This window comes from Corvus cornix, chromosome 3, assembly GCF_000738735.6.
Source record: "Corvus cornix cornix isolate S_Up_H32 chromosome 3, ASM73873v5, whole genome shotgun sequence".
NCBI lineage: Eukaryota > Metazoa > Chordata > Aves > Passeriformes > Corvidae > Corvus > Corvus cornix.
In genome coordinates, this window is record NC_047056.1 from 73,906,211 (window position 1) to 73,932,658 (window position 26,448).

Genomic DNA, 26,448 nt, shown 5'->3' on the forward strand with positions numbered 1-26,448 from the left:
TCACATGTAAGCTCTGCACTAGATCCTCTTTGGCTCCTGACCTTAATGGGATACTTTGGGATATAAATATTGTCCAGAGTAGAAGATTGAGAGCTGTTAAACAGGCTGGATGTGCACGAGTCCATGGGGTCAGATGGGATGCATCTGAAGTTGCTGAGAAAACTGGTTGGTGTCATTGTGAGGCTGTGCTCTGCCATCTAGTCATGGCAGCAAAGTGAGGAGAGCAGTTGATATGCGGGATAGGTCTGCCATTCAGAGTGACTTAGACTGGCTGGAGAAATGGGCTGGCAGAAACTTCTCAGTGTTCAACAACGGCAAGTGGAGAGTTTGGCACCTGGGCATAACCACATGCAATTACAGGGTGGGAATTAATGGCTTGAAAGTAGCTTTGCAGAAAAGGTCCTGGGGGTCCTCATGCACACACTGAATAAAACCGAGCTGTGCTGTTTGTGCCTGCTATAGGCAGGATTGTATCAATGAGAGTGCAGGGCAGGTGGGGGATTCTTTCCATGTTTTCCGCATTTGTGGGACTTCATTGGAAGAACTGTGTCCAGTTGTGGGCTCCCTCGTCCAAGAAAGGCTGACTTGTCAGAGTGAGGCCAATGGTTCACCCCCTCCACGTTTTTAAGGAGATTGAGAACATGATGTGGGATGAGGGGCTGAAGCAAATGTCTTTGTTTAGCCAAAGGAGTGAAAGTGTAATTTCTTTCATTGACTGCCTGATGGTAGTTACAGAGAAGGCAGAACCAGATTCTTTTAGGAGGTCCACAATGAGAGGACTATAGGCAACAGACCAAATTTAGAGCATGGAAAATTTGACTAGGTGTGAGGAAATTTATTTTATTTTCACTCTGAGGGTGGTCAGACAGAAATCTGATTTTCCAGGGAGTTGGTGAAATCTCAGTCCTTGAAGATAGTCAACACTCAGCTGCACAAAACTATGAGCAAACAGATCTAAATTAGTAGTTGGGACTACTTTAGATGAGGGCTCGGACAAAATGGCCTTCAGAGGGTATGTCAAACCTAGGTTATTCTGTGACATAGTGGAATTTGTGCAAAAAAATATGACAGAGAAGAATGGTTGATATTCACATTCAGAATGAGCAGTTGTAGTAGGGATGCATGGGTATTTGAAAATCTTTCTTTATGGGTTGAAAAGAGGTCAAAAGCCTGTGTTATGTGCAAAAATAGATTTATGTATTATTTTATTGTCAAAAAAAGGGGAAATTAGTTTTGTACAAAAGTAATCCTTGTACTTTTGTACAAAGTAGTTTATCTGGTTTTAAGAGGTGGCATTTATTGACTTGAAAAGAATTTCCATTATGGAAAGACTGAAAAAGATTCCTTCATAAAATTCAGTATGTGAGGAGCAGCTGGCTGATCTTTCCTACTTTAATTCTGTGCTGATTTTTTTTCCTAATGCTGAATTCGTTGAAGATTATGGTCTTTCAGCGTACATGTGCTGCCTTTCATAGCTATTATTTTTGATGGATGAAAGTGAGTCTGTGTTATTTTCTGTAGGCTTAACCTGCCAGCACGTGAGCCAAGCAGTGGATGTGCATCATGTGAAGAGAGCGGTGGCTCAGAGCGTGTGGTCAATCTGTGCGGAATGCCTGAAGGAGAGGCGCATGAGCGATGGTGAACCCGTGGCGCCTTCAGACATCTGGCTGTGTCTCAAATGTGGCTCTCAGGTACACAAGTGCACTCACTTTGCAGAGGTGGAGTTTCTAAAGGATACAACTGTTGTAGATCCTTGTCTGTTTGGCATCTCATTACCTCCAGAGGAACAGTGTGACATAAGTGCTTAGTTGTGAGAGTCCATGCTTCAGCTTCCTCAGGAAGTGGGATGTGACCTTATGTTCTTGTCTCATTTTTGGCAGAGTTTAGGGTTAGCTTTATGTGTCACGGTGAGGTGTGGCATGATTAGTAAGTGACAGTCCTGTCTTTTCTCTGTTCTTATCTGCATCCTGTTGCCACTTAGAGAGAATTGGCTCTGGGAACTATGTGGCTGCAAAATGCATCCGTTCAGCTGGCTCCTCTGCAGTTCCCACAAATAGGAATGAATGAATGAAAAACCAAACGTGTATTGCTGAATGAGCTTGTGCTGTGGACACTCAGTTGCTAGATTTGATTGAAACCAGGGAGAAAGGACTGTGCTGGAGTGAGAATGCTGCTTCTGTGGCATTAGACTGGATCAGTTATAATGTCAAATCATGGCCTCAGAGTTTAAAATGGTAGGTCCTCACCCCAGCGGCTTGCACAGGTTTCTGCCCTGGGAGTGAAGTAAAGATTGATGCAGCAAAATTCAGTTTATGGTCATTGTCAGGCTTGATTCAGCCAATAGTTGCCTGGACAAAACATTTCACAATTTTCTTGGAATTTCAGTTGGTTTTACTATAGTAAGGACAGAAGCCAGCTCCTACCAGTATAATATGAACATACTTGATTGTGCAAAGAAACGTGCTATTCACAGGGTTCGGAAGATAGTTAACTAGATCTGAGGAGGACTCATATATCTTGTTTGAAAAATTCTAGTTAAGGAGGGCTTTTAAAAGGAGTTAATTCTGTCTGCTTCTTCATGCTGTTAAAAGCTTCTAAAATTTGTGCCTCATTCAGAGCCAGTCCTGAATCTAAGTCCCACTCTGTTAATACTTGAACAATTGCAAATGCTTTCTCTTGAAATTGCTGTTACAGAAATGGTGTGTTCGGAGCAGCTTTGTAGTACAAAGCACTTTATGTACTTTTTTCATTTGCTGTCTGGAATGCATTTGACATTCTTGAGCAGTGAGAGTTACCTATGCTGTCCTTTTTCTTGGTATTCTGTGGACTAAATATGCCATGTAGTTGTTTCATTCACAATTACTAGAGAATTCTTGCTTTTGTGAATGGTATAAATTTTTGTCTATTCGTATTTATTCAATACTTATCCAAAAGCTAGGAATTATTTCTATTCACTTAGAACAAACTTAATAAATCTCTATATTTTTAATTGATTTTTTCAAGTAGAGAAGATGAGAACGTTAACTCCTCTCAATCCTTAAGAATGCTAAACGAATAGGGCAGAATAGCTTCTTGTCTAATTTTGAAAAGTGGAGTTTTTGTAATTTATTTACTAATAACATAGTCTTTTCCTTCCCTTTTCCCACCCTTACTGGGTTGATGTTTCCATTTTTAGGGATGTAGTAAGAATTCGGAAGGCCAGCATTCTCTGAAACACTTCCAAACTGCACGCACAGAACCTCACTGCATCGTTATCAACCTAAGCACATGGATCATATGGTAAGAATCAGTCTGCAGGTGTTTGTGTGTGCTTGTGTGTAAGGACTTCACATGACTTAAAGTAGTTTCTTCTCATGATAAAGACTGATTATGACAGATAAAATTAATACTTTCTGTAGAGGAAGGGCAGGCTTTCTGGAGACAAAATACGTTGGTCCATTGCGTTCTCTGAAATTATTTAAATCTGTAACGACCACAGTGAATTGGGACTGATCTATAGAAGAGCGTATAAGAAATGAAGGAATTCAATTCTATTCCAATTTTTAGTGTGAAAAATTGAAACTGAGAGCTTAAGTAATTAGTGTGAGGTTGTTGGCAAATTTGCCAAAGCTGGGATGTGCATGCGGATAGCCCTGGATTCCAGTTTGTCTCTTCTTTTGTTTAGGTGTTATGAATGTGATGAAGAGCTGTCAACACATTGCAACAAAAAGGTTCTGGCTCAGATAGTTGACTTCCTTCAAAAACATGGTGCCAGGGCTGAACCAAGTAAGTTTGCACAAACAATTTTATCTGGAGATACCTGTAATGTACTGTCTCTAAAAATAAGCACTTCAGATTTTGAGTCCCATTAAAAATACAATTGAAAAATTATGTACAATGTGACCATAATGTAATTTATAATTGCAGAGCTACTTGGGGAAGTAATGCCTGTCAAAACATAATGTCACTTTTTTTCTCCAGTATGATTACATTTTAAAAATATTTTGGGCACTGTAGGACAGTGTTTCCAAATTTTGTCTTTAACAAAGAAAATTTACCATAGAAGAGTTGTTACCTTAAATAAGATAAGGCCACATAAATTAATGCATAAAAATATATCAAAGTGTACACTATACATTCACTATAAATAAATTTAATTTTATTGGTATGGATGTATCACAACTTAAATTTTTCAGATTTAAATTTGTTCTCCACAGTTAGCTAGATTTGTTTAAATGGATTTTCTAGTACTCTGTTGTTGGATGTAATGTCCCTTTCTGCTATTCAGTTTTAATTGATAAAATGTTCATTTCTATTAAGATAGTATTAAATTATTTTCTTGTATTAGGAGCCTAATACACCTTTTCAATATATGTGATAGTTGATAGAACTTTGTATGTGTGGCCTTCAGCTGTCTACTCTTGATAATGTCAACTTTATTCATCCCTACTGTAATGCACTTGGCAGCATTTCTGGCTTGTGACTCAGAGAGTGCATTGAATTCCAGATTTGCTTCTCAAAAACCACCTTGAGTAAATCAACTGGTTAGAAGTAAGAAAGGAGAAGGGTTGCCTTACTGAATGACACTAAGTATTCTTCTAGCTGCATGTGCATAAATCCTACTGGTTTTAAGAGGCATTACGTATTTTTTGAGGGATGAAGATGAAGGACTACTTAGAAATACGATATTTTGATGTAGTCACAGGTTGTATGTTAAATTATTCGATTTTAATAAATTGATATATTGCTACCTTTTGCATCTTTTTTCTTGGAGCAGTTAAAATACAGCATGTGATTTCACTTTTGTTCACAGCTTTAGTTTCAAATTTATGTGTAATAAATGGGTGTTGCAGCTTTCTTGCAGATGAAAATGCTCTGGTGTTTTTTCAGATAATGTAATGAAAACAATTTTATTCCATTACTGTACTGAGTGAGTGATACAACTTTCTGAGTGATACAACTCTGTGCCTCATGGCTTAGATTCTTAATTCGTGAAACTTCAAAACATCTAAAGCTTTCAAATTATGAAGTTTAGACGTATTCTGTGAAATGTCTTAAAGTAAGCAACTAAAATTCCAAACTAACTCAGGAACAGTAAGTGTATTATAGCAGAGCAGGGTGGCATATGTATATGTTTCTGCTGTATATGCATTTGTGTTTAATTTTGATACTCAGTTTTGAAAACACATATATTTCATGTAAGTGTTTGCTGATATAACTGGGAACTTTGCTGTAACTGGAACCAAAATTATATATATTTTTTTGTTTAGGGCTTAGACATAGCCTTGCAGGGTGCCTGCCTTGGCAGCAAGAGGTCTGAACATGCCAGGGTTGCTCCTGCAGGGCAGTCACATCTCCTGCTCCATTCTGGGAAAGGGTTGAGGCTCAAGTGCAGGCTTGGATTCATGCATAAAGTGTGTGTGTGTACTTCCAGTGATGTTTTAAAGGTGGAAGTCTGTGACCCTTTCTACTCTGTCTGTGTTGAGCAGTTTGGATTGCATCCCTGAAAGCTCTGGAAACATGGGCCCAAAAATGATTAGTTGGGTTTTCCTAAGTGGCAAGGAAAAGACAGAAAAGCTCTTTGCCTGGGACAGTCTGTTGTTTTGGGCCAGGCTCCTTGCTGGAAGAGGCTGGAAAACAGCCGTGTGTTCATAAATGACTGGTGTGCATGACAAGGAACTCCTGACCAGAATCGGCACTCCTGGTTCATTTTGATAAATGACAGACTTGGTACTTCCCCTACAGAAATCTATCTAAGGTTCTTTTCTTTTCATTAGACTACCTTTAGGGATTCTAAAAAAATAAAACCTGAAATTGAAATGAAATTCATGCTGTTGTCCAGAACACAGAAGTACAAGATGTATAGCTGTTAAAATTCACTCTGCTTTTGTTTTGGTTTAATTTTTTTCAGTGTAGCATTTTATTTCATGTTCCATTGATATTTTCAGTGTAACTGTCATTCTTTAAATTATTAGTTGGTGTAATTTTTAAAATTTATTTTGTATATTCACCCCTTAAAAACATAAGCTAATTAAAAAAAAAAGGAAAAATAACTTGTGAGAAACAAGTAGTGTAAAACTGACAGTTAATTCGTATTTCTCACTTAAAAATCAATCTTGTGCTTTTTTCCCCACTGCTTTTCCATTTCTTTCTAAAAAAGCAGTCAAAGTGAAGACAGTTCTCATGGCAGAATGTGGCACTGTAACAACAATTCATCTTAGGTCTGGATTTCTTTCTGTTGTAACAACTGGTTGGCATGGTGCATCATTAAAATTCAAATAGCATTGTGTAGAAATTTCTGTAGAAATGCAGTATGAACATGGATTAAGTAGCAAGTGAGGGCTGCTAGGATTTTTTTTTTCAGTTCTCAGAAGTGCAGGATTCATTTAAAGATAAAATGATCAGTTGAAACATGTGAGGGAGGGTTATATAGATTTCCTAATTAATGCATCTTGGAAAATAAACAAAAGCAAAATGCTTGTCATTTGGTACTAATGTGGTGGAATAGTGTGGCAGCAGGATCCCTGCTTTTCACTCGGCCTCTCATAAAGATTCAACTTCACTTCAGCTGTAAAAATGTGCAAATTACATTACTACTACATGACTGACTTTTGTAATTACATTAAGCGATTGAGATAAATCCCAGTGCTGGGTTCCCAAAAGAATGCTTGCAGCTGTGTGATTTTCACATCTGATCCTATGGTTTGTTGTACCCAGCAATGCCTGCTCTTTTCTTTTTTTTCCCCCTTTTTTTTAGAGGAGTCTGTTTGGTTAAGAGGTCATGTTGGGCACAAGCTGGAAGAAAAAAGCAAGATTGCTTTCTAGGGTGTACCACCCAGAAATTTGTTTTGTGGAGAAGGTTAGCAGGCCACGATGATTTCCACAGAAAGGCAGGTGCAGTATTGTCTGTGTGGCACACTTGTGAGCTTCACATGGACATAATGCACATGTAGTACACAGGAACCATGCTGAGACATTGCAATCTGTGTGTCTGCTCATTTACTGGAGACAACAAATTGTTTTGCAGTCTTAAAAGTGAATCTGATGTGTATTTTCCTTTACAAAAGCCAAATTATGTGTCAGTGGAAACATAAGATTGCATACTTTTTATAGAGCAGTTAATTAAATTGATTTGTGTGGCAATAGAATGGGAAGGAAGAAGATATATTCTCGAATTTTGTAGTTAAATTTATTGTTGGGAAGGGGCAAGGAGAGAAATGAGATTTTGCTAGTAAGTTCAGCTGCCCGGATTTGCCAATAAGTGAAAGTTAGAAACTTGATTTTTATTTTGGTGGCTATAACTGATGTATAAAAATAGATATAATTTTACAGTACAAGTGAGAGTTACTGACTTGTATGGAAAAACAGGTAGTGTGATGAATAACTTTTCAGGTTTGCATTCTGCTGTGGATATTATCAGTTGACAAAAGATCATATTGAAAAAAATTGTATTCTTTCTTAAGTGACTTCTACTACATGTAGTTTGGAGTCATAGAAGACCATTCTATCTACTTAAAATTCACTAGCAAAATAAAACAGATTATGTTGTTTCTCTGAATCTTCTGAATCTGAAATACACTTTGGCAAAATGACATTTCTGTTATTGGTCAGAAATTTCTTTCAAATTTGCTTTTTTTTTTAGTAAGCTCCTTGCAAAGGAATGAAAATTGAATCATCAACCACAAAAAAAAATTTAAGCATTCTGTCATTTTTAACCATGGATTCTTACCTTTCCTGTCCACTTATTTACTTGTGAGGTGTAACACAAGTCGTCTGAGCATCTGAGGGTCAAAAGCAGTCCTTGAACAGGTTGCTCTTTCACACTGTGCAGATGTCTTTTCTAGTTTATAACATTGTGGCAAGACTCAAAGAAATAAATTTATTGTTTATAATCTTTGATTTGCTAGGGTTGTAACACTGCAAGAGAAATTAGGCTTTTAAAATGTAAAGCTAGTGCCTATTTCAGTAGAAAACCAGGATGTTTTTCTAAGGGTTGGATTCTCATTGTTGTACAGTGTCAAAAAAAAATCTAAATGTTTTAGATAAAAAAGGAGTGCCAGACAATTTAGTAGCATTTTGTAGAACAGCATGATGAGAACTTGGTAAAAGAAAGGCAGTCTATTAACCTTGCTTTTACTGTGAAGACCTTCAGCTGAAGTACCAGAGTTGTATTCAATAGAAAAGGCTTGACCTTAGAATAAAAGTGCGTATTCCTGGAGCCCTTATTTTTAATTAAAAAAAAGATGTGTTGAAAAGATGAGCAAAAGTGCTTACTCCCCTGGCTGAAAGAAAAATTTGATGTCATTTATCTTCTTGCTTACATACCATCTGCACCCCCAGACACAGCTCAGTTTCCGCAAAGGCGCTACAGAAGTCCATGTGCGCTGCAAATGTTTGAAATGCTGGTAAAACAAATTGATAGGGAACCCACAATAAGTTTTCTTTTGCAAGCAGATGTGTCGGCACCGTGTGTGTTTGTACACCTGGTCCAGTAAGTGGCTCTGCTTTGTGCAATGAATCGTTGTCCATGTTAACGTTGGGCTTAGGAATCTCAGTCACTACCCATGAGGCTGGTACTGAGCAGCTGTGGGACAAAGCAGTGTTCCCTGCCTTCCGAGAGCTTATGAGACAGGACCACAGGTGAGCAGAGCAGGCACAAGAAAAACTGAAGAGAAGAGCAGCAAGAAAAGGGTGCTTTGCAGGCAAGAGCTGTAGCAGAGGAGCAGTTTCTGCTGCCCTTCTTCCCAGGGCTCTGGTGGGAAGGGGGTTTCTAGCATGGCGGAGAGCTGGGTGGTGTCAGGAAGCTTCACCAAGCATGAAGGCTGTGTCTCTGTACAAAAGCAGCTGTCTGAGAGCTGGAGGTGGGTATCGTGGTGGGACCAGAGGCAGGCACTGACCTGGTGCCTATGGAGAGGTGGTCAGTAGGGTGTGATGATCTGGATGGAGAGCTGGGCAATGGGTTTTGGCAGAGTGCTCAAGTAGGGTGTCTCTGTAGCCAGATACACTTTGTCAAAAGAAAAGAAGGTTCCGATGATCAAGGCACAACTTAAGTGAGAGTCTTCCTTTTATGGCTGGATTAGAAAGGTCACCTCTGCATGAAAACAGCAGAAGGAGTCTGACAGAGGGGCATGGTCTGAATGTGAGTCCCAGGCACAGTGGGGATGGACAGGTTTGCCTAGGGCCGATGTCCACACTACCTGAGAAAGGCAGAGAGCTTAAGGGTCACCATGTCAACTTTCTAAAAGATGAGTAAACTAATGACAGAAATCAGTCTGAATTTGATTACTTCTGTGCTTTTCACCTGCCTTGCTGTCATTAATGTTAACAAGGTCCTTTATAACAAATACTACTGCATGTGGATGGATGAGTTGGACTACATCTTTTATTCTGTTTGGCCAGGAGCTGAAGGTCCTTGTGGGCAGCAGCAGATGACAGCCATTTTGATGAAATCCTTCAGCTGGGATCCTTGTGTATATACTGGCTTAAAAGTCACTTTTCATACCCCAAAGCACGCCTGTTAAATTACAGGATTGCAAGACTGAAACGGCAAGGGTCCAGGAAACAGTTGTTCAGTGCAAATTCACTTTAAAAAATTACATATTAGCCTTTTGATTAATAACATGCTTGTAGCCTTGGGTTAATCTTGCAGAAGGACCCTCTAGCCCCAATCTGTAGAAGTATTAGCTATCACAGTCATTACCAGCATGTTCTATTAAGACTGACCAACTCTTCACATGTCAAGTAAGCATTCAGCTTCAGGCCTGTCTGTCATTTATCACTGAGCCAGGGACACTGAACAGAGCTAAATTAAAAACTGCTGTCCCTCCTCTGGCTCTGTATATGTACTTAAACATATCTGTGTGTTATAAGCAAGGCAGCAGATAATGGTTGTAATGGCAAAGCAGCGCTATTCTGTCAGGACTTTTTCACAGATACAAAAACATAGTAAAATGTCATGTGGATTGTGCTTTTAAAATTATTTCAAAATCAAGAGGCAGTAATTAAAACCTTCTGAATGGAAGGAGGTTCCTAACTTTGATACCAACATCCAGGCATTTTTCCGATTTCCTCTACTTCTCCTTATCCCTATACCAATTATCCAGCTTTGTGGCAATCGGATGTCTGGTTCTCATTTATTGTGTTTTGTAACTGTGTATTCATCCAGCTCTTATCACAAAGCTGGATGCTTCGGCTTTGTTTTCCCTCCCTGAAATAATTTATATGTAAGGTTCAGCAAATGGAACCTTGCTACTTGTGTGAAGCTGCCATTTAACCATGAAGTGAAATGCTTTTATCGAGTTTGCCCTGCAGATATGGTCCGCTGTGGCAGTGCTGTCCATATTTGGTGGCTGTGCAAGGAGAGCCAGGTGGTGCTGCAAAGCATAGCACAGTGAAGCGTGGACAGATCTAGGTTTGACATTTGTCATCCTGTACTGCTAAAGGGAAGAGAAAAATCTGCTTTTCCATATGCTTATGCTTTAATTTTTGCCTGCAGTTTTGTCCAGATGGCCTTGTGAACATTGTTTACTTTAAGATGCTGTCCCAGATGTTTTTGAATGCCGATGGATAAATGCAACAACTGTGGTATACTAATACACAAATCATTTCCACAATTTTGGCCTTTTTTTCCCCTCTTTTTTTTTTTTTTTTAACCATCTCTTTTCCCCAGCACTACTCTGGATGGCCCACTTCTCTGAGGGGAAAACATCTCCAGTTATAATATTAAACTTCTGAGAGTGAGCAGTGCCTTTGAGTTGCAGATACTTGCAGCTCCCATTCCTATGCTGTGGTTTTCTGGAGCTCTGTGGGTGGACAAGCCTCAGACACTGTAGAATGTCCCTTCTAAGCATGCCAGTTAAAAGGTGTTGCTTCATGTAGCCCATAAAACAGTGACTGTTTCAGGGTATGAGCAGCTCATTTGTTGTTTGTTACATTCAAAAACACTTTCTTTGTCTGCTTTTTCAAGGAGAACTCGGTCTTTACTTTGTCCTTGTACTCTCTTAATTTTCCACCTGAGTGGAAAGGAGAGTAATTTAAAGCTGTGTAAGCACTGTTAACAAGAACATTCAAAAATATTTTTAAACAGCAAAGCACCTTTAACTCTGTTTTGAAAAACTCTGATACAATTTGGAAGAATAGTTGCACCTCGATGGCACTGTAGGGTGCAGGCAGACTGGGTCAGAAGCTTGTTGCCAGATACAACAGATATTTGAATGACTTCTTTTTTATTTAATTATTGTTTTTTCATTTTCCAAGGAAGAAGGTATTTAGGAGTGTACATAAAAGAACCTTTTGGTATGAGAATTTCATTAACGTAAATAGGTCTGTTAGTTATTTCTCAAGAACACTTTAATGAGACTTCAATGTGAAACTCATTAGAACAAATACATGAATTCATATGTCAAGACAGAGATTGTAGCATCATGGTTCTTGGCATCTATTAAGTCCATAACTCGTTTACATTGACGTGCATTGTTAATCAATATTTAAGACACTGCAGATGTCAGTAATGTTCACATTTAGTCCTGCAACCATGACAATATGAAAGTTGCTAGTAGAATTCAAGGCTAAATATTGTTATCTCAAGTCTTTCTATTACCTCTAGGCTACAAGTTAATGACTGTCTAACTTTGCTGCCCCTCATCTATTTAAATAATAAGGGAAAAAGGGAATTATGTGGATGTTATAGCATAGTTTTATCAATTTTTTGTTACTTGAAATTAAAACACTAGCATTGTATGTATGTGGGTTGCATTAGCAATTCCTCAGGCTGTGACAAAAGAAGGTGGGTTGAGGAGCGAATGTAGGGATAATGAATCTGCTTGGGCTGTTGACAAGGCAGTTGGAATGGAACACTATAGTTGATAAAGACTTGCAGCATTCAGTGGTAACTTTCGGCTACCTCCATTCAGATGCACCAAAAAGCGGCCTTTCAGTGGTGTTTCTAGTGTGTCTAATGAACATATAACTCAGCTGCCTATTGCTAATAAATGAACTCAGTTTATTTATTGCTTGTGTAATTGTGGAAGTTACAGTCTTATAGGACAGTATGATTACGATGGAAGGTTTTGTTGAATGTATGTACTTGTTGAGGGCATTTTTTTTGCCCCCCAGGGCTTTATCTGATGATGTCTGTTTTTTTGGTTTTTTGGTTTTTTTAAGACTGCATACAGGAGCTTAGAGTATTATCAAGGTATCTTTCCACGTATGTTAAAATTAATAAACATAGTCATGAAAAGACTCAATTCATTAAACTATGCAATTATGTGGCCATATTAATCTGTAATTTAATTATAGGTTCATCAAAAATCATACGTCTTCGTGAAGAAAACAGTGAAACAAGTGAAATACTGAAAGGAAAAAGCTCTGGTAATGGTGCATCAGTTCCAGTTAAAGGGATAAATAATTTAGGAAATACATGCTTTTTTAATGCTGTCATGCAGGTAAGATGGAAAGATCATACCACTTTATCTTAATGGATTTCAGAAATACTACATCTGTATAATATCTATGGGCTTCTGAAAAGGTTCTGAGTGTTAGGAGTCTTCGTTCTGCTTTCTGAAAGTCCTTTACAAATTCTTTTTACTCCTTGCTATCCAAGGAGTATTTCCTGTTATAATAAAAAAGAATTCCTGGATCAGTAGCATTTTGCACAGTAATGAGACAAGTGAAAATGCCAAGTGTTTTACACACTGCATATATGTGTGGGTTGTACTCTAGCATATGGTTTTATCTGAAGTTCAGCATTATCAGTCATGACTAATGCAGGGTATTTACCATACTGGTCATATAAATAGTGGTACTTTGTGCATAATGTAAATTTCTGCACTCTGCTTTGGGATGATTTTAAACCCCTACAATGGATGCAGTTATAAAATTACTTCTATTGATTATGAGGTTTTTTCTGACTAGAATAAGAGGAATGAGCTATACTAATATACATCTGTTGATGTTAAGTGTACAGCCAATCTAATGTCCTCAAAAAAAGCAGCAGCCTTAGCGGGTTTTATATTGCACCATTCTGTTGCTTGTCAGCTGAGCAGAGACATCTCTATGTCTGCAGACAGGAGTGAACAAGTGAAAGAAAACTGCTACGAAGGTGTTCTGCACCGGTACACTTTACCTTGTGTTTATGATGTTGATTACAAAACTCATCAAAGAGATACTAAAATTACAAATCGTTATCTGTCCATACTTAGGGCATCGTAGAAACCTAAGTGATCTGCAATCAGAGTTAACCAAAAATCAAGAAACAAAGCTGAGATATATTGAGTTGGTTTCACTCCTAAATTCAGGGAGGTAATACTTTTCAGTGTGCCAAAGCCTTTGTGCTTCATGGGGCATGATGAGAGGGACTGCAGAGTTTGAAAGAGGCAAATGGTTTCTAATAATAATGTCCTCATCATTAAAAAAAAAAAATTAATCTTGTTCAACATAAACAACAAAGTTATTACTAGTGAACTATTTTGAAATTACAGAAAAAGAAATAGATACAATTTTAGATACAGCCAGATCAGTGATTTTTTTAGAACTCTTTCTAGTGGTCTGATCTAAACCTCAGTTATACATTACGAAATATATCTGGTTTTGTCTACCTCTGAATCTAGAATATATAACTAAAGAAACTGTGTATCTGAATAATCAGCATGTTTCTTGTGTATTTTTGGTTTTTTTCCTTTAAGAACTTGGCACAGACTCATGTACTAAATGAACTCATGTATGAGATAAAGGAGAAAGGAACAAAGTTAAAAATCTGTCATACTTCAGATTCTCAATTGGTAAGTATGCACTGAGAAATACAAATTTGGGAAAATGTGGGAAGAAGCTGGAGGACAGGAAATCACGTCACTGTTAAAAGCACACTGTTACTCTCCCATTTCCTTTGCATTTTAATTTTTTAGCTGGTTTATGTTGCCTGTGAACTGACTTCTTTTGCAAAAATCATTACTCAGCCGTGGAGGAGGAGGAAGAATTACTTGCTTTCACGTTTTGTCATATTGAAGTATCAAATAATGCCTGATCTCAAGAAAGAGCAGCAGGTTTATTTTTCTTTGCCATTTAATTTCTTCAGTATGAACATATGATAGAGGATATAGTCTGTTGGGCTCTAGAATGTGTCCATGAAATATTTTCCATCCCAACCCTTCATTGATAAGTCATGTAAAGTCTATTGCGTGCTTCACAGCCTGGGGGATTAAAATGAGAGGAGCGAAAATTTCAGTGAGAAACAAATTTCTTCTCCTCAAGCTCATTGCAGGCGTATGGGAAAGTGTCTCCTGTGGCTATTATCCAAAGAATATTCTGCTGTTCTGGTCATGTCTTAGAGACTTGGGGTTTCATTATATGTTGTTGGCAATAAAGATAATACCCCTTTCGCTCTGCTAGCTGAAGCAAATATTTTACAGAGGATTTTTTCTTAGTTTTTTCCTTTTTTCCCCTGCTGTTTGCTGTGAGCTTTCTGGTGGCAGTGAGGGTAGAAGAGTGGTATTCTGTTTCAGATACCTTTAAAATGATGAAGATTTCACTGTGTTGCTGTAGGTGATGTTTGTAGCTTCTCCAGACGAGAGCAGTGTGAAATTCACTGCATTGCTGTCTGTATTTCCTCCAGTGGCAGTTCTGAGCAGCAACATGTTTCACTAAGTTCTCCTGAGCCACAACAGAAGTCTGGAGCTTGTTTTTGCCCAAAGGCTTAGAAAGCCATTGGGGTGTTGGGTTATGCTTGATGTGTAACTTGCACAGCCATAAGGTTGAAAGATTTATTTTTAGTTTCATGACAATGCTTACAATGTAAATAAGGTCTTTGGAGCAAAGACTGTGTTTTCTGGTCTTTATATGCCAATGCAGAATTAGACTGCTGCAGTAGTCTAATTAATAGTAATGTAGAAACCTGTAGCTTCCTGCTTGGTAAGGGGCCTTTTCCCACCTTTTGATAGTGTATATAAAGCACGTACTTTATATCTGCGTGCGTCCATCGGGCTTACGTTTTGTGTGGATCTGCTCTCTGGACAAGGCATCCTCTCCAACTGTTCATCTGGCACTTGTTATCTGTTTTTCTGAGAGTCAGGTCAGCTGGTAGGGAACACTGTGGGCACATACGAACCTTGGAGTGCTGGTGGTGTGCGGCCATTGAGACCACATTGAGACCATTGCTTACCTGGTGTGTAAGCAATGCAGGACTATCTTCTGCTTTAAGACTGGCTTGAGTGGCTGCTGGCTGGATCTTTTCAAACCCAGAAGTGCCGGTGGGGTAAATGTTATATCAAGAGGGGCTGTGCAGGATGCACCCTGTGCCTGTCTCACAGTGCCATGGGGAATGTGTGGGATCTGCCTTCATCTCTTGCTGGGAACCACTGCTGGTACCTTCACAGCACCTGGTTCACGGAGGAACAGGGTGCGTTTCTGTGGCTACGGATGTGTGGAAATTTCAGTGTGTAGCTCACAGATCAGAGAAGCTGGACACCCCGTTCCTAAGGCTGGGTAACAGAGAGCCACTGAGCACAATCTTATGCTGGCCCACTGCGGTGGTCACCTGGGTTGTCACTCCAGTTGAATTTCAGTGCATGTTGGGCGTAAGAGTAAAGCAGGTAATACAAAGGTTGTCTGTTTTTGTGAGAATGAGACCAGCTCATTGACATGCCTGTTTGCAAAGCTATTGGTTACCACCAATTTGCTCAACAAGAATTGTTTGGTTTTGTGACTATTATTCCTTAAATAATAAGCCTGCTCTTAAACTATTTCAATCAAATAGGTGACATCAACATTTAAAAAAAACACCCTGAAACACTGTTAAGACTGAAAGATACATTGCTCATTATCATGTGTGTAGTAACTCGAACAAGTCTTGTGTCATCACCTTTGAAATCTGATGCGTAATTTACCTTTGTTTTAGGATCCTTTGGTGGTAAACCTTTCCAGCCCGGGACCTTTGACTTCAGCAATGTTCTTGTTCCTTCACAGCATGAGGGAGGCTGGAAAAGGTCCTCTTTCTCCCAAAGTGCTGTTCAGCCAGCTTTGTCAAAAGTATGTATTGTCAGTATCTTTCACTTATTCTTTTAATTTCCAGTGATGTGTTTCTAAGGGTGCAATGTCTGTTGTCCTTTCTAAAGAAGCTGTTAGATTTTTACTGGGCAGTCCAGAAAACAGCTTGTTCATGTTTTAAAGTTGCAGGACTCCTTGTTGCATGCCAGGGTTGTACCTGCTCTTCCCATAATGTGTGGCCCAGTTCATAACCATGGACATTGAATTGGCTTCAAACTGAGTGTGAGGGGGCAGAAGAGGGCATGGTAAAACTAAAGAACATAGGACTACCTTCCAGGTTTTGTGTTTATTAGCATAAAGCTGTGCAAACACTGCAAAGTGTGTGTAGGTATTTTGTAAAAAAGAGTAAGATTTTAAAATGGGGAACCTCTGCTATGATGTCTAACCTTGGCATCAATTCAAAATTAGAAAGGGTCTAGCAAGTAAGGACTCGAAGCAGTACTGAAATGGCATATGGCTCCAGATTGCAAAGAGCTTACAAACCCTAAAGAAGCTCCAGTTCCTTGGTGTGGAAAATGTTTACAGTGGTGCTTTGTAGGTACTTTCAGTGATGATGCAAACATTCTTGCTTTTCAAAACACCTGTAGAAGACCTACTTAAAAGTTGATACAAATATTTAAACGTTGACTTTAAAGTAACAGAATCTGTAGAAGCAGAGTAGCTGAGGATGGTATATATTAATCTCATATTTAAAAAAGAATAATATTGTATGATAATTTACTTGCTACATTATTGTTGCAAGGAACTTTAAGCAACTTTAAATTGCAGCCTCCTACCATGGTGTTCCAGGACAACCTTACTGAGCAGGAATGGATTTAAAAAGCTTTTAGACTAGAGCAGGGACAATTTAATTCTGTAAAGAAATAAGTCATTGCCTTTTCTTTATCCTCAAAATTCCGCTTCAGAAATGTAATATTATATTTTTCCTATTGTACTTGTCTCCCTTTTGATTCTTTTGAGCTGTAAAAGGAAATGTGTGTAAAGTGACCTTACAGCATTTTTGAGTCAAACAGCAGTGTTCTTTGTTTAGCATTATCTACCTGGAAGAAAAATATATAGGGAAAAAAACTATATTGTTTTCTCACTCCTCCTCCTTGTGTTTTGAGGCTGTCTCAAAAAATGTGATTGTAAGAATTAAATTTGGCTGAGAAATGGAAGGGAAATGATTGAATAACAATAGTAGTTCTTTCCCAGTAAGTATTAAGGATCGAAGGGAAAAGATGATGTAAAACATGTTTTGAAGCTCACCTTAGCAAATTCATTGTGAAATAATCACAATGCAGTTCACTTCAGATGACATGGCATTTTTAAAAGTGACAGGTATTTTGTATCTGCTCTGTGTGTATTTGTGTAGTCATCACACGATGTCAGTGTTAAATCTCAGCTATCTAGTTGTTCTTCTGTTGTTGTCTTTTGATCATTAAGATGTGCATACACTTTAACTAGCAGCTAAAATGGAAACATTTTAATGTGGTCAGCAGACTTTTGGTGTTTAGACATGTATCTGCCAGCTCCTACCATCCCTTGCCTTCATCCCTACTTCTTACTTCTGTTATCCTTGCAGAACACCACGTAGTTACAAACCCTTTACTAGCCCTGCTATCAATAGCAAAAGTGTCAGCCACGTCCTGTTAGTGAGAAGTTAGGTGTTTGGGGGCAGTAAGGGGCTGGACAGGTATGACAGAAGGTTTTGGTCTTTGGATTGTTTATAATTGTTGGTGACATAAGCAAGAAAGGGGGTGGTTCCAGAAAATTCAGTGGTGTGCAATGGTAAAAGTAGGAGAATGAGAAATCTTTATCTTTGCCAACTTAATGTATTTACTATTTATTAGCTTTAACAGTATGAATGCAGTGTTCTGTCATGCCATTTTTACAAAGCCTTTTTTTCCCCTTTTTTTTAAAGTTGGCTTTCTGTTCTTCAGCAAGGTTGAAATGCAAGAGAGCACAGAGCAAGATTGCAGGAGTTTCAGCTAGGAAGAAGTCTGTGTTACTGCAGCATCCTCTGCTTCTTGAATGCTGCCAAGAGGTCATGCTAATAAAGTAATCCTAGAGGCAGGCACTACTTGTGGTCTTCACATTGCATTAGCATGAACTCTTTTTATTCAACAAGCAAACTTCAAACAACAAGTTTCCCAAAGAGATGACAGGATGAATGTGTAAAAGGGTGTCTACTACAGTGACACAAAATGACGGAGATACATCAGAGAAAGACAAGTCAGTTAACTACCGGGGAGGAGGGCATGGGGGAGGCATTCTAATACTAATGTTTCGGGTTTATATACATTACATAAAAGCTTGCTGACTCCAGTTGCAACCGTTTTTCTTTCTAAATTCATTCTTTCCCCATCACAGATCTTGTCTCAGTACAAGTGTAAAGCATATGACCATACCTTTCTTCGGTAAGGAATTTATGGAGGGGATTGTACAGATAGTGTAGGATGGAAAAGGCTGCAGACACTGCCTTGTTCAGCTGCAGCTCTGGCATGTCCGAGTGGGATCCCAAAACCTGCAAGTGGATACACGTTCACTGCTCAAAAGCAGTAAGAGAAGTGGAACACAGTCATTTTCAGCTGCAAACTGCTTCTTCAAGAGTCTGAGGAGATCATGGTGTGAAGTTCATAATCTTGTGTTTGAAAGGGCATTTGTGGTGCTCTTTTTTTTATTAAATAACAAAAGAAAAAAATGATATTGAGTGTTAATTTTATCAAGTGGTGGAGTAGCCAGGTTGAAGAAGGGGAGAAGAAGAAAAGGAATGGATGAGTCTTTCTATAGCAACTGTTTAGCGTCTGGTACTAATTCATCCACTGTTAATTTTGTTAGTGTTGCAGCTGTCAGATGTTTTGCAAGGACAGATTGTGAGCATAGCTACGGGGCCCTTCTGTTGGTTTTCCACTATGCTGAATATCAGGACTGCAGATTTCTGACTTATCTGGAGACTTAGTGACTAATGCAACACTGATGTATTAAGAGGACATACATTTTATTTCCTTTATTTTTTATGATTGAATAATTTTATTGGTGGAAGAAAGCTTAGCTTTGCCTAGCAAGTAAATGTTGCAGCATATAAGTGATGAGTCCAGAAAGGAGTTACAGAATTTAGCTGCTTCAAACCTCCATCAAATAATAATTAATAGAGATATTTTATTGCTACATTAACATGCAGGAAAAAATGCTTCCCTAACAAAGATTTTATTGGTGTTCACAAAATCTACATATGTCTTCCTTCTCCAAAGACTATTCATCTTTCCTTCTCATGAGCAGAAAATAGAACTGAAGGCAGAGGTGGTACTGGCAGAATGGAGGTCATGTGTGGTTAAGACTGTTAATATTAACAGAACTATAGTTTTGGAGGGGAAACCTAAACAATTCCACATTTATCACTTCTGAGAGGAAATGCTGAGGAAAACTAAGGTAATGTTATACAAGATACAAGACATAAAGGAAACAGGATTTTTCTCATTAATTAAGGAGTCTTTCTGAGTCTTTGCTGTCGGCAAAATAATATTTCAAATAATCTTTAGAAAAGATTTTTTGCTTGCTTATTTTTCCCATATGACTTCTACCATTTAAGTATAATAGCAGCAGAACACACAGTTGATGTTATGAATTATTTTGTGTCTCTGTCATGCCTCTGTGTGCCTTGCTTGGTGGTGCTGTGTCATGTTCAGGAGATCTGACAGAGGAGATTACAGCTTCTCTGCGCAGCAACAGTTGAGAGATTGCATGTCTTTTTTTTCAGCAAACTTTGACAAAGTTTTCATAATTTTAGGAACAAGTTTATGAGTGCAAAGTAGACAAATTGCATGTAAAAGTGTGTGTTCCTGAGCTTTATGTTCACTTCTACTCAGGAGGAAGACCTGTGTAGCACTTTGGAGAACACAAGTATTTTCAATGTGTGGTATTGGTGAGCTCTGTAAGCAAAGGTTATAGATAAAATGAAGAAATAAATTTTTTAGGTACATTGGAGGTGTATTCTCTATTTGGGTTAACCAGAATTTGGCAGAGGTAACAAAAATAGGAAGCTTTATGTCAATAGGGACTTGAATATTAGGAGTTTAGGCAGGAGAGAACATGAAAAGAAGACGTGACAGCAAGAGAAGACAATGAATGATAGAAGATAAATTAGTTGTGCTTCTTTAACTGCCCTTGTAAGAGTTCAAGGAGCTGTCTGTGAAACTGAAAGGCAACAGATTTAGAGCCAGGGGAAAAAAAAAAAAGAAGAGTAGTTTTTTAAACATTTTATAGGGTTAACCTGTGGAACTTGCTGTCACAGAGCGCTGTTGGAAATCTTAAAGGAAGAAAGAATTGATCTGGTGCATTGCAAGAAAGTGGAGGTATCTCATTTTCCCTTTTGGGGGAAGGTGAGACAAAAAAGATGAAATAAATCACCCAGAACATCCAAAGGAGAGCTAAGTGCTGTCTATCCATGCCCTTGAGATATTACAGTTGTGCCTGGTGTTATCTGTTACTTACATGTGGGGCCAAGCCCTTGTTTGGTTGGGCTCCTCCCAGCACCTCCTACCAAGAAGAACTCTGTAGTGTATGTACTGCATTAAAGGATTCTTGTGCATGTTGCCCTACTGGAAAAAATCAAATAGTATGTTCTGTTTTCTGTTTCCAAGCACTTATTGTTGTTTCTAAAGTTTTCCAGGGTATTAGGCTATCTTCTGCACAAAGATAGTAATCTTTGAAAGGATGATTTTGGAGAAGATTTTTTTAGATACAGTAAAAGTATGTCGGCTTTGTGCAGTACGATTGAATGACTTTAATTGTATCCCAGTTCTGCTTTTAAATCATAGCTTAATTTCCCTCAAATGAATATAATATAGGAATTAAAACTATTAGGTTTTTTTTTTCTTTGAAATACTATGTTACTATGTAGTTTTTGTTACTACAGCATTCTAGGAAGTAGATCATAATGAAAAGTATTTCTTTAACTGACAGTCAAGCAATTATAACTGGTCTCCAGATGAGCAACGAGAGGCTAGATAAGTAGCATGCATGTAGATGTCACAGTTGTCCTTCACCACTTATGGCCATTAGCAGGAGTTCAACCTGTTCTGTCATTATCCTGCTGACACTGTACAACAGGTTGTATCGCATTGGCACTGGCTTCCATATGTCAGCACATCTGTGAGCGGTCAACTCAACCAACCATCTCCAAGTCCCTCACTTTTGCCAAGGATATTGCTTGAAGCATATTTTCAAGGAGACGAGAGCACACATCTTTTAGTTGTCAGATTTCTGTGTATCAGCATGGATTAACTCCTTTTTCTTCTCTAATACTGGTTTTTAAGTGTAGGAAGTTTCCAGTAAATGCATTGTGAGGTGTGAAATTCCCTCCCTCCTTTTTATTGTTATTTTTTGGTTTCCTCTTGTGGTTTCCCCCCCAAAACAAATGCATTAATCTCAAATGTTTTTCCACAAAACATGAGATATTTAGAATTATATGCAACATTACATAGTATGCTATGTACATGAATGACAGATTAACTATATCTTAAGCAGTGTTAACAATGACATCATTTGTCAGTCCAAGTAAATGACTCAACCTTACAGGGAATCTTTACAAGTCACTTTCCCTACCACTTCACTTTTAAAGTGGTAGCTGTTACATTCCCATCATCCTTGTTTCCATTAAAATTCAGGCATATAGATTTAGTACAGGCCCTGAGAAGCCTAAATAATCTTGTACTTGTAAATGCACTATATTATAATAAAATGAAAAAAAACCAAAACAAAAAATGAAAAACTCCTGTGGCTGAGTTAATTTCCTTCCCTCTTAATTTAAACTGATAAAATTGTGTGAAACATGCAGGTAAATTATTTTACTTTGAAATACAAATTAGTAAATTAATTTTCCTCTGAAATGATTATTGTATACTGATCAGTGAGAGGTTGCACTGCAAATCATAGGCAGTAACAAGAAGTGTGTGTGGGCATTTTCCTTATTTGCATTGAATATTTAGCTCTGTGAGGTGTCTCTGCAGTGAAAGAAAACCCTCCTGTAACAGTGATGGAGTTTTTGCTTGGTCCTTTGTCAAGCAATTATTAATTTTTCTTCCTTTGTACTGTAGTGTCTCTTACAGAGGTCTCGCTTTTGTGGCCAAAAAATAATAAAATCCCTATAGTACCAGGATCCAGAATGTGTATACATGGAAGGTTTTTTTGCTATACTGGAGCTATTAATGTGCCTATACTGCAGAAGATGGGCTGAATATACTCATTGATTCTCACTGCCACAGGAAAACAAGAAATTTCTCATAAGTTAATGATAATACTATGGCTAACTAACCAGATTTCTCAGAATTGAACTGATTTTGCCATCTGGGTTAAAAAAAAAGCTTTTTCAGATTCCTAGACATTCAATGAGAGAAACTGTGCATGCATACAAACCTGTGAATGCAGCTACATATGTTATTTATTGTTTAAATGTATATTGAGTGTTTTATTGGAGCCAGAATAAAGGTTCAGTGCTTTTAAGAAAGTATTTGCAATTTATAATCAAAATTATTAGAAATAAAACATGTGATTTCAATAGAAGAAAAGACTGAATTTTAGGAATATCAAACAAAATATTTAATTTCTAAGATTATTTTAATTTTTAAATTTGAAATTAATTTTTGAGGTTGACTTGCTTGTGAAAGAAAAATTCACTTTCAAAAGAATGCTTAAAAAAGTCTGATACTGATTCCAGATTTTATAGTCTTACAGTACAGTAGCATCATTAAATCATTTTAAACTAGGGATATTGTCAACTTTCTGTCAAAAACTGGATATGAAGTGCAATGTGAAATTATCCTATCCTATTTAAATGTGAACATGTTGTTTTGCATACGCAGGTCCAGATCTGTTCCACTTAATTTTAGGCACTGACCTTACATATCTGCCTTGTCACTTTCAATCATTCTCGAGTTACACCCCAAAGTGCCTCCAAGGAGCCGTTCAAAACGGAGACCCCTGTATCACTATCGTGCCTGTAGCCTATGTCTGCTGTGCCCTAACTTGGCATCTTGACACCTTGCCCAGCTTTAGATTTTACTGTTGCAGGCACGTTGCACATCTGGTGTGTCTTCTGGTCACCTTTAATTACTGCTGTCCATGAGCACAAACTTCCAAGGCAAATCTGAGCAGCTTTAGAGTATGAGTGGGATGGAAGCCTCACTCACTCTCAAGAACCCTCAACAGCTTTGCTGGGCATGTGAGATCATTGTGCCAGGGGAAATACCAATATATATTTGCAGCTCTGTGTGCTGATTAGCCACAGCACACAATCCACAGCTCAAAGTGAAAACTGGCTCAATGTGTGTTTAATAAAATTGAGGAGCTGAGTGAGTGGTTGGTTTTTCTGGCTGCTCTGCCAGTTTAATAAAATTCCTGTTTGAGCTGTGCTAATCCAATTGTCCCGGTGCTAGGTTTTGGAAGGGGTGCACATGGTTAGGCCTGCATGTGCTCACCTCAGTCTGCAACAAGAGTCACAGCTGCCATTTGGTGGCATTACTGGAAATTCAGAAACCCACCTGTTGCAATCCTGAGTAACTTGCTCTAGAGGACTCTGCTTGGGCAGGGAGGTTGGGTTAGGTGACCTCCAGTGGTCCCTTCCAACTCCTTGTGATTCTGTGGAATCTCATTTTAGATCAGGTAGTTCAAGACTGTAATTAAAGATCTAAAGGGTAACCTGCCTGGAAAGACAGGTATTTGGCTAGTCAATTGCAGTGAATGTGAATAGAGATGTGGTAATAGTGAATATTTACACAGCCTCATTTGGGATTGCAAGAACCTGAAGATTCAAATTGTTTATTAGAAGCCTTCTAGCTGTCGTTATCTTTGTAAGGAGAACACCTTAAGGATCTATCCATGTACTCATAAGTTCTTTTTTTCTAATTTCTATGTAATCCGTGCCTGAAAAATATGATCTTTAGAATACATTTAGATGCTCTGAATAGTAAAAAAATAATTCAACAGTTCTTTAATAGTAGTGATTGATACTACTGAATGGCTGTCTCAGAGCAGATGCAACATTACCCCTGTGCAGTTGCCTAAAACATCACCAGTGTAAATGGGAGCATAGTCAGAAACAGATGTTTTTCCTCTTTTGGCTTCTGAGGATCATGTGGATGCTGCCAGTGATCTAAAAGGACTGTTTATGCACATCTGAGATTTCTCCTCAAATGAGAAAAGGGTGAGATAGCAAAGGAGGTTAAGCACTTGGAAAATCTTCTTTCTCTCTCTTCCATGACATTGGGAATGTCTGGTGGTACAGATGTACTGGGGTAGTCTGTCAGGAAAGAGCTGCTAGCATGGATGAGACTCTACTGGCAAATCTGTATTTTAGGCAAGCCATACTCCATAAAGTCAAACTGCAACCCAGGTTAAAGTGCAGCCTTGCTGATGAAATTGCCTGCCACATCAGGAGCTTCCTAAAGCCCCATGAGGTCCAGCAGGGATTGTACCTATTTGTACCCTGGCACCCAACAGGTGTCTGATGTTGACATTGTCTTGTTAAGAACCTCCCAAGATAATTTAAAATTCTTTACTGTTTCTCTCACAGGGCTCCTCGATTTAAGGGATTCCAGCAGCAGGACAGCCAGGAGCTTCTGCACTATCTGTTGGATGCAATCAGGATTGAGGAGACAAAAGTAACGTCTTTGTGTGTCTTTTAAAAGTGAAATACCAGTCATTGCTTCAATGTTCTTCATGTTCCCAGTGTTTTAAAGATGTGCTTAATGGAGTAGGAGTGTCTATTTTCACTGTCTTGAGAAAAATATATTTTTTTGAAAGATATTTAATTATGTTCATGTTGATTTGTTAAGATAGTTGATTGGAATGAAAGTTTCAGTTAGTAGTAGTAGGAGTATTGTAAGTAGAACATGACAACTTTAGGAATCCGAGTTGTTTGCCTTTACAAAAAGGAAAAGGGGGGGAAAAAAGGACATCTGAGATGTCAAGAAAATAAAGGTAGGACCTCTGTGTTAGCTGACAAAGTGAATTTAAAGCTTTGGAACAAAAATTAACAGTTCTTAGCTATGGCCCTGCCCACAATTTTAACTGAAAATTTTCACTGAAAATTGTGGGAGAAAAAAAATCATGCAAAGTTTCTTGTGTCTCTTGAAAGTGTGAGGAACTCCTTGTTTTATCAGCAAGGTGCTGCTTTTCATTGTTTAAAATCTACATTCAAGTATGTGAAGAATAGAAGCAGTTTGTTATATTGAAAACATCCCTGTGTGAATTTTGTTTATTTTCCTTCATTATTTATGTTTCCTGCATTGTTCACGCAAGAAAGGGTGTGTTTGGTTGCTATTTTGACCATATCAGATTTAATCTATCTGACTTAGTCTTGGACCCTTCTTTTCAGATGATACTTTGTGGTAAATAGCCTTTTCTAGGCCTCCTCTAAAGGAAGGCCTTAAATCTTGTACTGAGCAGAGTACTTCCTCTTCCCTTTCACTTAGTAACCTGATGAATGTCATGATCTTGAGCTGAATTATCTCACAGATAAGATGTAAAGCTGTGTCTGAGCCCAGTTCCTGGCACTACAGTACAGCTGAACAAGTCCCCATCCTGCCAGAATACTAATATTTATTGGTCTTGTCAGCAGCATTCTTGATTATAAACAGAACTGAACTGCAAGAAAAAACAGTTAAACCTTGACACTGTCACACTTAGAAAATGATGTCTGGAACAGGGTACACAACAGAAGCAGCTGATTTCTTTAGAAAACAATTGCTATGTTTTTGCAGCAGAGGGAAAGTTTATTATTTTATTTTTTGATTTTCGTGTAATAAAAGGTGAAAACTATATTTTCTTGACAAAGGAGGATTCACAGAAAGCAGGATTATTACAACAAGCTGCTTTTGCAGGAGGTGCTTGTGCTTTCCCCTCAAGTCAGTCTCCTGTCAGCTTCACCAGCGGATGTGCCATCATTGCAGTAACCTGCATTACCATTTGCCTTTTGAATCATTTATTATTAGAGAGCAGCTACAGTACCTACCTCAAAAGAGTGATGGAAGATGGCGAGAATTTACGGTGATTTTTGGGCAGTATTTCTGCCACCCCATCACCAGACAGAGAGAGGTGGGTGCCACCCTGCCCTGCAATTACATCCTACTGCTGCCCTAATGGTGCATGACTGCAGACACATCTTTATCACCTCGGGGTGCTCTGCCACCGACAACACTAGTAAAAGCTCTCTCCCCCTCCCTCAGTTTTTTTTAATCATCCCATGTTTCAGGTCTGTAGATGGCAGACAACCAGCAAACATAAGACCTGTGCTGGCTGGACACAGGCAGGAGCCCAGCAGCTGCCCCTGTGGCCTCTCCACCACGTGGGCTTTGGCTGGGCACTGCCTGCAGCAGCGTGTTTGCCACCAGAACCCCATAGCAGGGGTTACAGCTGCTAAACTTCCTCTTTCATGCTGCTTTTAAACTTCCT

The 26,448-nt window shown here is 38.5% G+C and overlaps 1 protein-coding gene across 5 annotated transcripts in view; it reads left to right on the plus strand.

The window, feature by feature from the left end:
- USP45 (ubiquitin specific peptidase 45) overlaps positions 1-26,448 on the plus strand; it is a 52,810-nt gene that overhangs the window by 8,945 nt on the left and 17,417 nt on the right. For 4 of the 5 annotated variants that reach the window (XM_039569559.1, XM_039569560.1, XM_039569561.1 and 1 more), the window contains exons 3-9: positions 1,522-1,691; positions 3,176-3,279; positions 3,665-3,765; positions 12,277-12,422; positions 13,662-13,757; positions 15,869-15,999; positions 24,569-24,656. In XM_039569559.1, coding sequence (XP_039425493.1) covers positions 1,522-1,691; positions 3,176-3,279; positions 3,665-3,765; positions 12,277-12,422; positions 13,662-13,757; positions 15,869-15,999; positions 24,569-24,656 — 836 coding nt within the window. Of the gene's footprint in view, positions 1-1,521; positions 1,692-3,175; positions 3,280-3,664; positions 3,766-12,276; positions 12,423-13,661; positions 13,758-15,868; positions 16,000-24,568; positions 24,657-26,448 lie in introns of those variants that run through there. The other variant, XM_019286943.2, reaches the window with a different exon arrangement.